A 15,851-nucleotide genomic window follows, 5' to 3' on the forward strand; every position below is an offset into this window, starting at 1 on the left:
GCCACAATTTGTATATCTTTTGGTATAATTGACCAGGCTATGGGAACTTTATATAGTTGAAAAATCGTATGAAGGGAGTAATGGTTCAATGTGACGAGTGTGAATTTTTCAACAGACCAGAATCAGGATTCATGCCACAAAACACTTGATGTGACATGGCTGAGAGTAAATTTTCCGGGAATTCACCGGAAATTGTGGGTGAGTGCTTATGAAGAGGGATGAGGGGGAATATTCATTGCTGGAGTGTCGACTTCTGGATCTAATTTATTATTCAAACTCACCTGGCTGATGCTGACCAACGAGAACATTCAGTAGTGCCAATATCAACTTGGCAAACAATTTTCTACGTTCCATCCCTCTCATTTGCTCCACCACCCCCAACACACAGGGAGAATTTGTTTGAGGGGCTGCTCAGGTGATTTCACCACAAAACTGAATGCTCCTCCACAGCCACGGATTTTTCACTCTGAAAAGAAAAATAGAGATGGTGAAAAAATAAAATTCAACCATGAGATTGAGTTGCTTTTCGCTGTGATTCTTTCATAATCACAGCTATTGTAAAACTACGTTTCGGTCATATGGAGCTCCAATCGACTCCATATGCGAAAGATGTTATGTATGTTCCGGATTTAAACCGATCTTTTTCACGCTTTCTTAGTTATTTTGACACAATGTATCAATTTTATTTAGTTTCGCACATACTATAGGCCTTATAAGCCTTATAATTATTCACCCTTAGCCCTCAACACCAGTGAATTATTAGAAAAATAAAGTTTTACAGCCGTTTTTCTCTCATTTCCCATGTAATACTTTTATTAGGAAAAACATTTGCACACCTTAAAGTAATTAAATCATATACCATAAAAATAAAATATATAATGAAAGAATCACAGCTCTCCAGGAGCACATACAACCTTAGCAGTGGTTTTCCATTCATCTACTTGCACAAGCATTTAGTGAAAGATGCCTAACAAGAGAGTAGCTCTCCCCCAAAAACGAAACACCAACCCATAAAAGTCAGGCTGCGGGGATGAAATTGAGGATAGAATGAGTGGAAAAATCCAATTACCAGCATTGCTTCGTGTTTATTTTTATTGACGGAGGACGAAGTGGTTTTCTCTCTTTATTTCACCAAATTAACTGATAAAATCGTGGGATAGGGTTTCAAATGAAGTGCTTAAAATAAAACTGATTTAGTACTTGAGAGCACGACACTTAGACATCACTAGCTCTTTCGCACTTTCCTCGTTTTCTATCTATTTTCTCAGAGACAGAGTAAGGAAGTATGGGGCAGTTTCACGCATGTATAATGCTGCTATTCCCAAAAAAAAATGAAAAGGAGAAACACATTGTTTTTAGTACATAACTGTTCTCATGTGTTTCTACATAATCAACTGTTCCTTGTATTGGTTTCTGTCACTGATAAAAAAAAACAGTCGTGACAGGAATCATCACAAAGAAAAGTCAATAATGCAGAAGCACGTAAGAGCAGTCATGTACAAAAAACTGTTCTTCCCCTTTTCACTTTTCATTGGAGTAGCATCATAACTTTTGGAAATGTAGCATATTTGGATTAAAAAAAAACCTAATTTATAGAAAATGTTCTGTACATTTTCAAAAAGCCAAAAGCAGAGAAAAACTATTTAGACTTGGTTATCTTGAATAAATGTAAAAAAAAACATTTGGCAAACGTTTGAAAAACAAACATCAGGCATGTGAAACTGCTCCACAGTTTTTTTTTAATCAAAAGTAATAGGGTGGTGTCACCACTTCTCGCCAGTGACCCACCTCTCGCCACCTATAGTTAAATCGAAGAAAAATCAAATAATACGAGTAATAAAAAGGATATCAGGAAGAAAAACCAACGCTGAATATATTTTTTAATAATATTGTCCAAAAGAATTGAGTTTGGGCTTTTTCAAGTAGGTGGCGAGAAGTGGTTATTTTTGAATTTTTAGTACAAAAATATTTTTTTAAGTAATCCACCGTTAAATTGAGGGACTATTAGTCTGACATATCTATAGACAACATATCTAAGTAACTTTGTGTCAAATTTAAGTTACTTTATATTAAGGGTTTAAAAATTATAATCAAATTAATTTCAGTTTTTTCTAAAAGTGGCGATAAGTGGTTACTCCACCCTAGAGACGTTAGGTTAATCTCAGGGAAAAGTGGCGTAGTTTAACGCAAGGGTATTTGAAATTCTTGAATACTTTTCTGATTCCATTGAAAAGAATGGGCTAAGATATTTATATTACTAAAGAAGTACCTAAAGGCTACTTGTTTAGCTTAGGCTTTAGGTTCTGGAAGTACCTGAATGGGGAGGAGGGGAGTTCATGCAAGTTCATTTAGAATTTTCCTGGTAAATACAAAATTATTTTAAATAAAAACCACTTTGAATGTTCATTGAAAAAATTTTAGTAGCTGTTCCAATCAATTAAGCTAAAAATTTTTAAATTATACTTCCTAATGGCATATTCAAAACAAAATTAAAAGAAGAAAAATTTATAATTTTTTGAGTGCTTTCAAATTGAAAATTTAATTATAATACTAATCTATGAGTACATGTTCGTCCAATATTCAGAAGTAGTTTATCACTACATAAAACTAAGCATTTACAGAAAAAATTATCGAAATTAAGCAATCAATAAGGAGTTATTATAATATCTCAAGTTTTCGTTCACATAAAAAAGAGGTGGCAAAGCAGGCTTTGCGAAGTGCTCGAACTCGTGGCTCAGATGTTATACCTCAAAAGTACTTTTGATTCCCCAAAACAGGTTTGAGAGTAATAGATTTTATTTTCGGACAAAAATCCTTTCTCGATTCATAACCGGTTCATTATCGGTTCACAGCCGATTTGAACCGTTTTAAAAATCACTCGAAACATTTCCCAAAATACACCTCAGGAGGAATATAATTGAATTTCGAATAAAAATTAGTTATCGAGTATGAACCAGTTCATTACCGGTTCAGAACCGATTGGAACCGGTTCAGAACCGATTGGAACCGGTTTAGTTTTATCAGAAATTTCAAAATCTTTCCAAATAGCCCAAAAATGGCATAATGACATCATTCGGTTGGGAAACACGCTCTTTAGAGCCTTCTTGAGGTTAGACCTTGAAAAACCGATATTAGGAATGACTCAACGAGATTTTCGTATAAGGACGAAATGTCCGCCTGGATTATCTCTAAAACATATCCAAATTGAGGGGAGGGATTGGGAGAAAATGAGGGACATGTTAATGATTCCTGGGTCGATTTATGGGGGTTTCTGCTTTGACAATAGACATGATGACAGTCGGACGGACAGCCGGACAAACAGCGTGATGCCACAAACTCGAAACTTCAAATTTTCAAAATTGTACCAAATATACGAAGTTTTATTTATGTACATCATGTTACCATAAATCGATCTCAAAATCCAATTTGCAATTCAGTCAGGGGTAAAACTGCCCCATCATCCCCTATTGAGTGTTTTCTCTACACATTTCTCTGGAAATTGCGAATTTTCTTCAAATTGAACAATAATTTAAATTAAACTTATTCTTCTTTAATCTTGACCTACTTCTTCTTCAACAGTGGTATCCTCAATGATATTTGACATGTGATAGTCAATTTTTAGTATATTAAAAGTAGATGAGACTTTACTCCGATCAATCCTTCTGCTTGTATAGGACAAGTAGACAGAGATTACGGTTTTAGCCGATGGTATTATTTACAATATCTTGTACAAAGAAGATTATATAAATGTTTTCGATAATAAAACGTCAGTAATTTCAATCATATTTAAAATATGATTAAATAATATTTTTATTAAGAAATATTTTTTATTTGTGATTGGCTAAAAATATTGGTTTTCAATTTAGGAAAATATTGAGTCAAAAATTGTGCCATAATTGATAGCTTTTACATATAAATTCATATCTGAACGTATGAAGCTTTCCATTCCTTGCAAAGTACTAGCTCATTTTTCACATTTCCTCAGCCATATAACCGACTCAGAATTCATAGTGTGCATTACGAAAAGTGACTCAGTGCTGCAAATTTGCTGCAATTCCATCGAATTTATGTTCTTTGAGCGGAAAATGTACAAAAGGATGAGACAACTAGAACAAATTATTGCTATTTGATTTCACCACATTGGAAAAATCTTTTCTTTCACGCGCGATTTTCCTCTGTACTTTGGGGGGGATGAAGTGAAAAAATATAGGATGGAAAAGAAGTATATACGAAATATTGTAAGGGACTATAGTGCTGACAAAGGGGTGAGAAGAGGAAATGGAAGAGTCTTAAAGTACACTCCTTCATGATCATATGTATTGATTCTCCTTTAAAGACATCTTTTCTGCTGGGGGTGAAAAATCTTTTTGGGGAAGGGGTGGGACTATACTGGGAAAAATGAGGTAAACAGCCGGAAGTGAATCTTATCGAGGCGAAAATTTATTTTGTGGAACAAAAAGCCACCCACAGTGTCGCCGCCGAAAGGGAAATTGTCTACCACATTGAATGGTACATAAAATCACTCACACCTTACCCCATATCCTTATACACTTTCTTCACTCACTTGAGCGCCCATAGTCCTCAAAGCCACCCCTAAGCACAGACTGTTTGAATAAATTCAGTGGGAAATGTAACTTTTACCATCCCATTCCCCCCTTTGGCGAATACTTTCTGTTGGGGGACAAACAAACTTCCATACTCAATGAGGATGATTCAAGTTATAACACACTGCGGAGAGTGATAAGAAATCGTCTGAGTGTTCTCGTCCTTGTGTTTCACCCCAAAAGGAAGTAGCTATATAGATATCTACCCTCTGAGGAATGGTGCCCCAAGTCGTGTCATGATTTCCCAATCAAATTTGTGGTGAGAAAAAGTTTCCATCGAGGGGATTCTTTTAATGCTTGTCCCTAAAATGCTTCAACCTTTCCCAAAAGAAAAAAAAACAATGGTTAAGGAAAATTCGCGGAGTGCTCGAATTCTCGAGTTCAACAACGATTATTTTTAAATGTAAGTTGGTTTAACATCGATTTTTAAAATTGTTTATAGATGATCTGAAAATCTTCCCAAGTGAATGGTTCACTTTTTTATAAACAAAGGGTCCGACTTGTCCAGAAACTATTTCTTGCTAAGGAATGTTAATTTTTGTGGGTTTACTAAGGATTGAAAATCAATATTTCTTACCGGCGAAGACCAAAATGCCGAAGACATAAAACCTCAAATGAATCCAAATGTCGAAAGCCAAAATCCCGAAAGTCAAATCCCGAAAGCCAGAATCCTGAAAAACCAAAAAATATCGAATACCGAAATCCCGAAAAGCCAAATCCTGAATTCCAAATCCCAAAAACCATATCCTGAATGAATCAATATCCCGAAAGCCAAATCCCGAATGGGTCAACATCCCGAAAGCCAAAGTCCCAAAAGCCCAAATCTCGAAAGCCAAATCCCAAAAGCCATATCCCGAATGAATCAAAATCCCGAAAGCCAAATCCCGAAAACCAAATCCCAAATGGATCGAAATCCCGAAAGCCAAATCACAAAAGCCATATCCCGAATGGATCAAAATCCTGAAAACCAAATCCCGAAAGCCAAAGTCCCAAAAGCCCAAATCCCGAAAGCCAAAACCCGAATAATCAAAATCTTAAAAAGGACAAAATTGTCCGTAGGATATAATATATTACACATATTATGTATAATAATTGCCCAAAACACTGGAAATTTCATTTTGCCTCCAAAACGTGATGGTGCAATCGTGAGTGGGAGTAGCTATGCCACTTTCCAGAATTCGGGATTTTGGCTATCAGGATTTTAGAGTTCGAGACATTGGCTTTCGGGAATTTGATCGGGTCCCATGTCTTACAGGTTTCACCTAGAGGCCAGTAATACAAATACGGACGGAATAACGAACAATCGGCATATTTCACAAAAATTCAGTATACCAAAAATCCACCAAACATTGTCCCTTGAAATGTGAAGAGTCAAAATAATATCTCAAAGTCGATTGGTTATAGACACTGCTCTCTCTTTGAGTTCGAGCAATAAAAAAAACCAAGAAAAAAGTACCAGGAACTTCCACTCGTGAAGAACTTTCACGCAATGATACACTCTCTTTATTTTTCTACATTCGACCATCTGGACTGAAGTTCATAAGGGAGGGTAAAATTCTCTCTAAAAGCTCCATTCTTCGGCCACTTAATTGCTACTGAAGTGGGAAGCCAAAAGGCAACAAAGTCAAATGGAAATTTATGTAGATTTATTCAATTGATTGCCCCCTCATCGAAAATTACCACTTTGATGGCATTCTCATCAACTGTTTCTATTTATTATTTCCTCAATTAACCCCTGACTTTGCAGTAATGCCATTTAATTCAATTTGTGCAAGACAGCAAAATCTGACAAGACAGTCAGATCTTATGGGAGAAGCTCTGTTCTGTTCAAGCTAAATTTAACCCACTTTAACTCTTTGAAGACGACAGAAATCTGGCGGTCCAATTAATGCAAAATTTAAAAAAAACGATAGGGTAAGTGTGCCAAATTTCGGCATAGTTGCATGCAAGCGTCAAAATCTCAAGTTTGAAATGTAATATTTTAAATTCAAATTAATTTTTTTTATTCTTTCTTTTGTAAGAGTGTTGCTTGGAACCTTGTAAAGAGTTTACCGTCTTTATTTAGTCTTAAATCATTCTTAATACATTTTAAAATGAATAAAAATATAGACATAGCTTTGGTGCCCTATTTCGGCCACCTTCATTCTCATAGTACATTGCCCTTCGGGAATTCTTCCAATATCTTTTTCACGTCATCTCGTTTGTCAAAGCTACATATTTTGTTATTCTTTTGCATTGTATAATCTCTAGAGTACGTAAAATCTTAAAAGTTCATGGAAATTTGAGGAACAAAAAAGGTGGCCGAAATTGCAAACTGGCCAGAATTTGGCACACTTACCCTATCTATCTGTTATTTAACATCTTTAATACAGAGAACATAGATTTACATTTTTTTGAATTAAGAACTGTAAAAAAACTGTTTGAAGGTTGGTAGGCGGAAGTGTATCACCGGGGTCACCTTTCAATTAGGCCAACTTAATAGGACTCTTTCCCCTTTTTTGATACTAAATTGTATTATGATAAGGCTCAGTTTCAATTCAAAATAAAAGAACAATACTTATTTGAAAGGTACCCCGATTCAAAAGTGCCGCACTTACCCCTACTGTAAGCGCATTATAAGCCCGTTTTTCTAGTTTTTACTGCTTATGAATTAATTACTAATTGCATCAGAGCTATTTTTCTGAAGCGCTTTAGACAATTTTCAGTAAGCTACATATTGCTTATTCGACAATCATAAAAAATTCCAGTCATTCTCTTTTGTTACCTACGTTACAAATCTACTTTTGATCAATCCTATTAAACCTACTTCACACATTTATCCGAGAGATGTTTTTCACCGAAATATAGGTTAAGGAGATTACGATAGCGAATTAACACATTTTTCTTCCATTCACATCTTCAATTGATGATGCATTTTGAGTCATGGTTGAGCATTACTCTCCCTTACTGTGCCATTGGAGACAAAGAGTCTACCCTCCATTTGTCTCAACCCCCAGTCCCCCCTATCCCGAGCACGTGATCCAGTAAATTCAACTTGGGAGATAAATCTAACATGTTCGGTAGAGTGTGAAGATGCTCATTCATTGAGTGGTAAGATGTTTCTCCTCACATTCGCCTAACTCTAAGTTTAGTGGATTATTTTCTATGTCACGACATCTTTCCCAGTATCACTTCGTCCAAAGTATGTGATAAAAACTTGAGCAATCTCCTTACCCGCACATCATAGACATGATGCTTCTCCCTTCAAAGTATATTTGCATCATGAAGTTTAAATATTTTGTAAACTTTACCGCAAGCACCTAATTCGGCCATTTACAACACTGAGACACTCATATTATGATTATGGTGCCGTCATTTTCCCCCTTCTTACCACCCAAAATGCCCACAATCGCGGACGAACACCATGCACCCAGGAATAATTGAGAAAAGTCCTTCTCACTCTAGCATACCCTCAATCGTTTTAAAATTACTAATCTTGCTGAAAAGTTTGTTAAACACGTAACGAAGTATATACTGCTCATGAAAGTGAACTAGGCCGGGAAAATTTACACCAGCATCTTTTAGTAAAACCTGCCATATACTTATATTATTTTGGAAAAGTAACTTATAGAGAATTTAGGCGATTTGCTATTTAACTTGGTTATCAAATTGAATATAAAAACTTACAGAACTATATTAGGTATTACAAATTAGACAGTATTAATTATTAATATTAATATAATCTAGATAATATTAATGATTAATATTATCTAGACTTAACTAAAATCTGCAAAATACGGCTAATTAACTGAAAACGTAAATGCTACTCGAAAAGTTCGAGGCACTTCAATATATTGCTGATCAGGCAAGCGTAATAAGTTTATTGAAACTTACTGTAAAAGCTCCTCCAATAAATCTTTAATGGTCGCTCTGTCTTCATTAAAATATCCTTAACTAAAATATAGTGCTATTATTGATGTAATATCCTCAAGTAAACCACCTCTTGAATTGGGATTCTACGGATTTAATCGAAAGGTCAGGATTGGAAAAATAGAACACACCTACTACAAACTATTCACAGATGTTTTTCTCCAAGATAAAGTACATGCGAAAACTTATTTTAATATTTAAAGAAAAAAAAACTTTTTTTTTACTAATTGTTTAGTCCACAAAGATTCCCCAGAAAACCGATGCAAGCCATTGTGAAGATGTGTCGGCCTCGAGACAGACCTATGACAAGGTGGCTGAATCAAGTTCAGGATCTTGCCTTGAAGCGGCTTGAGATCGAATCCGAATATTTTCCTGAAGTAGCGGAGGTTCGACAGGCATGGGCTGCTAAACTGGACGTCATAGGCCCGTGATCCCAATAAGGATAAGCGGTTGAAAATGATGACGTTGATTGTTTAGTCTACAAGAAAACTCATTAGTTTTCCTGATCGAATTTCGAAGATCAAAAATTTGTAAAGAGGAAAATTAATTTAGGAGACGTACAAAGAGTACCTGACCCTTTGGAGAATTTTTAGCGTGATACAGTAGCGCAGCTCCCTTAGATCCATTGTACGGAACTACAGTCTGAATTTTCGAACATAAATTACATTTTTTCCAAGGAGCGCTATTTTCGAATATGAGCCTGTCTCCATAACTTAATTTATTCCATTAATAGTAGTAGAAAGTACTCTCCCTTCGAACGTTTTCATGCCTTCGAATAATGTGAATTTTCTTTTGTTTTTCCTAAGAGACTTACGCATAATTATTTTGCAATTTTAAATAATTGATGATAATCTAACTAATATTTAATAGAAATGTGTAAGTCTATTTCTAAGTTATTTTAGGCAATATTTTGAGTGATTTATAAATTCGTTCAAATCAGCTATGAACCGGTTATGAACCGATAAGTATTTTTTTTAAATCAATTTTACTCAAATTAATTTTAATTAGGGGAAAGTGCCCATGCTTGATACCATTGGAAGCTTCGTAATGAATAAATTTTTCCTATGTTTCTCAATTAACGTGACTCCGCTATATATTTTAAAAACTGGCCACTTTCCCATAGTTTTTAAAATGTGGTTGCGATGAGTCACATATATATTGTGAAACATAGAAAATTTAGTCATTACGAAGCTTCCAATGATATCAAGCATGGGCACTTTCCCCTACTCTTATAATTAATTTGTTTTTCATTCTTTCGAGTGATTTACGAATCGCTTTCAATTGATTGAGAACCAGCCCAAAAAACAATTTTTTCTTAATATAGTCTTGTAGAATTCCTTAAGTAAGGCACTATAGAACCAAAAATCTTTTTATTTGCTTATAACGCTCTTGGTTCCATAGCTGAGATAACTATAAGTGAAGTGCCGCACTCTTAAGTATCTTAAGAGATTCTATAAGAATTTCAACCGAAAATTCTCACTTTAAGTCTTTTAAAAGTGTACTGAAAGACTTGTCTAACGGCGTTATCACACTTGCACATTTAAATTTTAATGTGATTCACATTAATTGTCGCTTGTGAGCGTCCAAATATGTTATTTGTGTCTTTGAGTCACTTAATATTTGGGGTTTTTCTATTTATTGATAAAGAAGTGGACTTGGCCTGCAAAAATAAGTTTAAATTTACCTAAAGCAGAAATATTTTTCACATTAAAAAATTAAAGTGAAAATCGCATTAATTTTTCGAATTAATGCTATAAATCAATTTATATCAAATTTTGCGGGTCAAGTCTACCTTTTTATCAACAAATAGATCAAATTTTGAATATAAAATGATTCAAACACACAAATTACGCATTTGGACGCCCACCAGCGACAATTAATGTAAATCACATTAAAATTTTAATGTGCAAGTGTGATAACGCCGTAATACTTCGTTCTATAAGGCAGCTGTTTTGCTTCTTGGGAATAAATGATAAATGAGTGAAAGTACTTTTGAGGGATAGCCTCTAAGTCACGGGTTCTCGCACATCGCAAAGCCTGGGATGCTTAACACTATTTCTACTTTTCGTAGTTTCGTAGAATCGTAAGATGGCAGTAGGGGAAAGTGCCCAGGCTTTGAACGGTCCCAAGCTTTGTAATGACAAATTTTTCCTATTTTTCTGAATAAATGCGACTCTGCAATATATTTTAAAAACAAGACACTTTCCTCTAATTTTTTAAAATATGGATGACATTAATAAATAAATGTCCTTTTCGAAATTATTCACTTGTGTGCAAATATTCGGTTTAAATTTTCGAACTTGCAATGAGTTTTTAGATAATTTCTCTCTGATATACCTTCGAATACGATATACTTTTGTACAGTATGAACCTCAACCGGAAAGGGCTTTCAGATCGGGAAGGTTATCAATGAACATAAGAATTCATGTTCGAAAATTTACGAACTAAGACGATCTTGATTGTCGTTTGATTCTGACAACAAAAGATGACTGTTAATTTTAAATAAACCATTGTAGAATATGTTTCATATCAAAATCTCCAATTTAACTCCCCTTAATCAATTTCATTGAAATCTGTACGCATTTATTTTATTATACATATGCAATCATATATATGTAATTTGAACCTTTTGATATAAAATGGAGAGAGAAATCGATCGTCGTCAATTTACTACGAAATTGTACAGATATAAGAGACATCAATTAAATGAAACTCTGCGCCCAAAAGCTTAGCAGTGAGTGGCAATTTGTGAATGTGACCATGGGTTAAATATATATAATACCAGAGTGTGCTTTATAAAAGCTCTATCATATTGCCTGACCACCTATCAAGCTCTATGGACGAAACTTGAAATTATTTGAATATTTAGGATAACATCGGCTAAAATGAGAAACGGAATTATATCTCGTTGTTAGCTGTAGAGATATTTTTGGCTAAATGGAAATTTTAATCTTCCTTGGGTGGATGCTTTTCGTGTGATATTAAATCATGTCTTCCACCCACAATTTACCATCCTTCCGAGAGAGAAAGAAGTTCTCACTGTCTCTCTCCTTCTTTTTGGTAATGTGGGTGGGACACTGAGGCGATTTTAATTAGTTATGATACTACTGAGAGTCAGTGAGGGAAATGAATTTCCCGCATCGCGAATGCTGTGGTGCAGAAGAAAATTGCACGCGAAACGCGATTATAGACGACATTAAAATTCTTTTGTGTCAAAAGCACACAGTGATGAAAGTTTTTGAAGGAGGAATTTCATTTGATTTAACTTCATATTGTTTTCCTTCAGTGCCGTGGGCTAAAAAAAAGGACCATTTTCCTTTCTCTGTCTCTCCCTTGCAGACATCATAAGGAAAATTTATATAGTGAAGTTTCTTGGCTCCATTGGCGGCCAAAAAGTATGAGTGTCAGACCCGGAAGTTGCATTGGATTTCAACTTCTCCAATTCATACACTCCAAGGAAAGGTGAATAGTTTCCGTCTTATGCTCGAATTCATAATCAAAAGTCTCAGAGACAATCTAACATGATTTTCATTCATGATAAGATTATTTTGAAAAAATAACTTCAATTGCTTCATTTCAAGGAGCTTTAATTTATTTAATACTTTAATTTGGTAACAGATCAATATTTTGAAGAGCTTACAATATCGTCCACATTGACTGAAACATCGGACACTGCAATTATAAGTTTTCAAAATTTTGGAATGACCTACGATACTAAATGATTCCACGTCCATTGAAAAAGTTCAAAGAGATAGAATAGTTCTGACAAAAAAAAAACAATTTTCATTAAAAATATTATATTATACTTCAAAGGACATCAGTGACTAATGGCATCTACACACTAGATAAATTTATGTCCATATTGAAGAGTTTTTCCTATACAGTAGGGAATTTGCTTCAATATGGACATAAATTTCTCTAGTGTATAGAGGCCATAAATACAAATTGTCCGAAATTCTATCGTGTTCCCCAATTATTGAAGTAAGCAAATCAAAATAAACTACCTTAAGAGGGATTTCGAAGAGACAAATCCGAATTTACTCAAAAAATCAAGGCAAATCCAAAGTGGTACTTCACGTATTCGACGTTTGGCGCTGATAGTACTTTCTTTTCGAAATTTATATAATTTTGACAAGCTATTCAAGTTATACATTTTCCTATAATACGTTATTTTATTAGTTTCTTTCAACAGGTTTTGTAATTTTGCATGAAAAAAAATGAAACATAACTAGGGGAGACTGGGGCAAAATTTGTCAAAATGAAAATTTCAATATTCACTATTTTCTAAAATAAAATAGACTGAGGCTTGGAATTTTTATTATAGATAGCCTTCATGAACCTTCTTAAACTTACAAAGTTTCAAGGGATTCGAGGAAGGATTATGTAAAATAAAAAATAATTAAGTTTTGAGCGCTATTTTTGGAATATTTGGCTTACAGAAAATATCAATACTGATTAGCTCAATTTAAGCACATTTCTCATTAAGATAGAAAAAATTATCTTTGACAAAGTTGTAGAGAAATAAATTTCCTATAAAAATATGTGTATTTGATATTTTTATCGTGTGAGAGAGTAAAACGTCACAAATTATCCAAATACTGACAAAATTTGCCCTAGAAATTTTGAGAATCTCCACAAAATCGACTTTTAGAAAATGATTCAAAAATCACATTTCTTTCGAGATAGAGGAAAATAGTCTTCTGCAGTGTTGTAGAGCAGTAGGGGAAAGTGACCATGCTTGATACGATCCAAGCTTGATAATAACTATTTTTTTCCTATGTTAATCAAGAGTTATGACTCATCGCAATATATTTCAATAGCTGGTGCTAAGCCTCACATTTCCTAAAAAAATAGGATCCTAGCTCTTTTTTCCTAGTTTCAGGAAGCAAAAATCAAAAATAGGCCCAAAACTGTAATTTCGATACATGATATTTCATAAGTGTTTCTTAATTAATGTCGCTGTTCACGAAAACTACTATCATAGGCACATAGAGGGGTCATCAGTACTAATATTTATGTAAAAATATTTTTACTTGGTGGACACTGTTTTTGTAGGTGGTAACAAATTCATAAATTCTACTTGTGTCCATCCTATATTTTAAGAAGGGTCCATGAATGATAATTTTAATGTGGCAACTATATCATTAGATGTGATTATTTCATAATTACACATATTGCAATCCGCCAATTTTATCGACAATTGACATAATCTTCAACCCTGTTGCCTGAATTTTAAGGTTGCAGAGTGACATATTCATGGACTCAAAGTGAAAAAAATGATTTTCACTAGCACCCTAATGTCATATAACATGGCTTAGAAAAATTACATAAAAGTGATTTTAAAACTAATAACCAGTCATATAAACGATTTAAGCAGATAGATTAGAGTTCCGTCTAAATATTGATGTGCAATTTTTTGTATCCGGTGAATTTTTTGCAGTGAAAATGGGCTTCCGAATTGTCGAATCAATTATTATACAGGAAGGCCCCGGACCCAACTTGTATAAAAATCGCTACTGAATTTCCATTTTTTTCTTGAGGAAAATCTAAGGATTTCCAGGAACTATTTGAGGTTGGATTATGAACCTAATAAGTGAGACATTTTTTTGTCATAGTGCAAGAATCGCTTCGGTTTGTGTGTTAATCAGAAAATAATCACAAACCTTGGACATCATTTTACAGTATCAAGCATGGTCACTTTCCCCTAAATTTCAAATAAGAATATGCTCATTACAAAACGTTTAAGTTTTTTCAGAGCTCGTGAAAGAATTAAATATGCGTTTTGACAAGTCTTGCCCCAATCTCACCTACATTGTAAATTTAATTGATATTTTTATGTACAATTGGTTTAAAAAATTCTAACAACTAACTGTCTATATTTAAGGAAGCGGTCTCAGGTCTATATATGGAGTAAAATGGGGTAGTTTTAATACAATTTCAAATTGAAACATTTCAGATTACCTTACCATTTCAAATGAGCAAAGTAAAAAAAAAGACCACGAAATTGTAGAAAAGGACGAATAATAAGAAAAGAAATACTTTTTCTTGGTTTTTTTGCAATCCAAAATAGCAAAAAAATATAATAACTCTAAATTGGAAATCGTTCCAAATTACTCAATTTTACCCTGCATATTATTATACTTACTGAATAAATTGATTAAAATCTTAAGATTATTAAAAAAAGCTTAACTTATAAATACAATAATTCAAGATACAAACCGCAAAATATTTTTAAATTTTCTATTTTTCCATTCATAAAATTGCAAGTACATTTATCTATATCATTGACCTATCAACAACAATTACAATAGCCGTGACATAAAAATTTGCACTTAATATTGCTCGATCAAAGGCAATATTGCATCCCTTGCGATATTTTCAAGTCCCTTCCACAAGCAATAGAGGAGAATATTTCGAGGTGTAAAAAAATTGACTGAGAACTATAAAGAATAGAGGGAAGTTTGGAAAAAGTTTTCCGACTTCAAGAAAACTATCCCCTAAGTGTACTCAATGGTCTTTCTTCTATTGAGCCATATTACATTTAAAAAAAAAAGCCACACAAATTCACTCGCACTCCCGCGAGACAGCTTTTCTTGCAGAGACTTTTCTATATACGGAAAAAGTTCGTCATAATCTTTTTCAAGTGAAAAATTTTTGCCTCTATGGCTCTTTTTTTTTCTTCTTCAAATCCTCCTTTCATAAGCACACCCAATTTTTTTTTTCTAGCAAGGCCTCAAATTCAAGAAAGCCTGTAACATATAAATCCCCGCTTAAGATGCCAAGTTCCGGAATTGAAGGTTTTGAAGAGATGAAAGAGATTGGCGGGATAAAATATAAAAGATATTACCAAAATATTTTCATTCAACAACAAAAAAAAAACTTTTCAGACGAGATTGTAAAAGTCCAGTATATAGAGAGCAATTTGTATTATTTCATTTTCAACGAAATAAAGTTCCAAACCTCATCTTTTTGATGCACAAAATCTCTACCATTTTATTTCAAGGTTTAATTCAAAATCCCATACCACAATTTTCTTGCTTAATGGTTTTCTATAGTCTGTGTTTACTTCCCTTAAACACACTCTATTAATCTCAAATCCTTGTAGAAACTACACACAGAAGATTTTCATGAACCGTGAAAATTTGATAATAAACAAAATTATGGCTTGTTTGTATACATTTGTTGTAGAGATGGGTTAATTCATTACACATATTTTTGACGTGATTGAGAAGTTTCAAGTCAAATGAACTGATAGTTATTGAAATTGATCCTATCCTTTTAAGAAAAAGACTACCGCTGGATGTAAGTAGTCTAGATTCCAGATGGGAGATATTAGCT

The 15,851-nt window shown here is 33.8% G+C and overlaps 1 protein-coding gene across 2 annotated transcripts in view; it reads right to left on the reverse strand.

Moving 5' to 3' along the window:
- The window catches only part of LOC129803741 (limbic system-associated membrane protein-like), a 156,067-nt gene that overhangs the window by 39,476 nt on the left and 100,740 nt on the right, over nt 1-15,851 (reverse strand). For both annotated transcript variants that reach the window (XM_055850511.1, XM_055850510.1), the window contains exon 3: nt 282-466. In XM_055850511.1, coding sequence (XP_055706486.1) covers nt 282-363 — 82 coding nt within the window. In that variant the 5' untranslated portion in view covers nt 364-466. The remainder of the gene's footprint in view (nt 1-281; nt 467-15,851) is intronic.

This window comes from Phlebotomus papatasi, chromosome 2, assembly GCF_024763615.1.
Source record: "Phlebotomus papatasi isolate M1 chromosome 2, Ppap_2.1, whole genome shotgun sequence".
Taxonomy (NCBI): Eukaryota; Metazoa; Arthropoda; class Insecta; order Diptera; family Psychodidae; genus Phlebotomus; species Phlebotomus papatasi.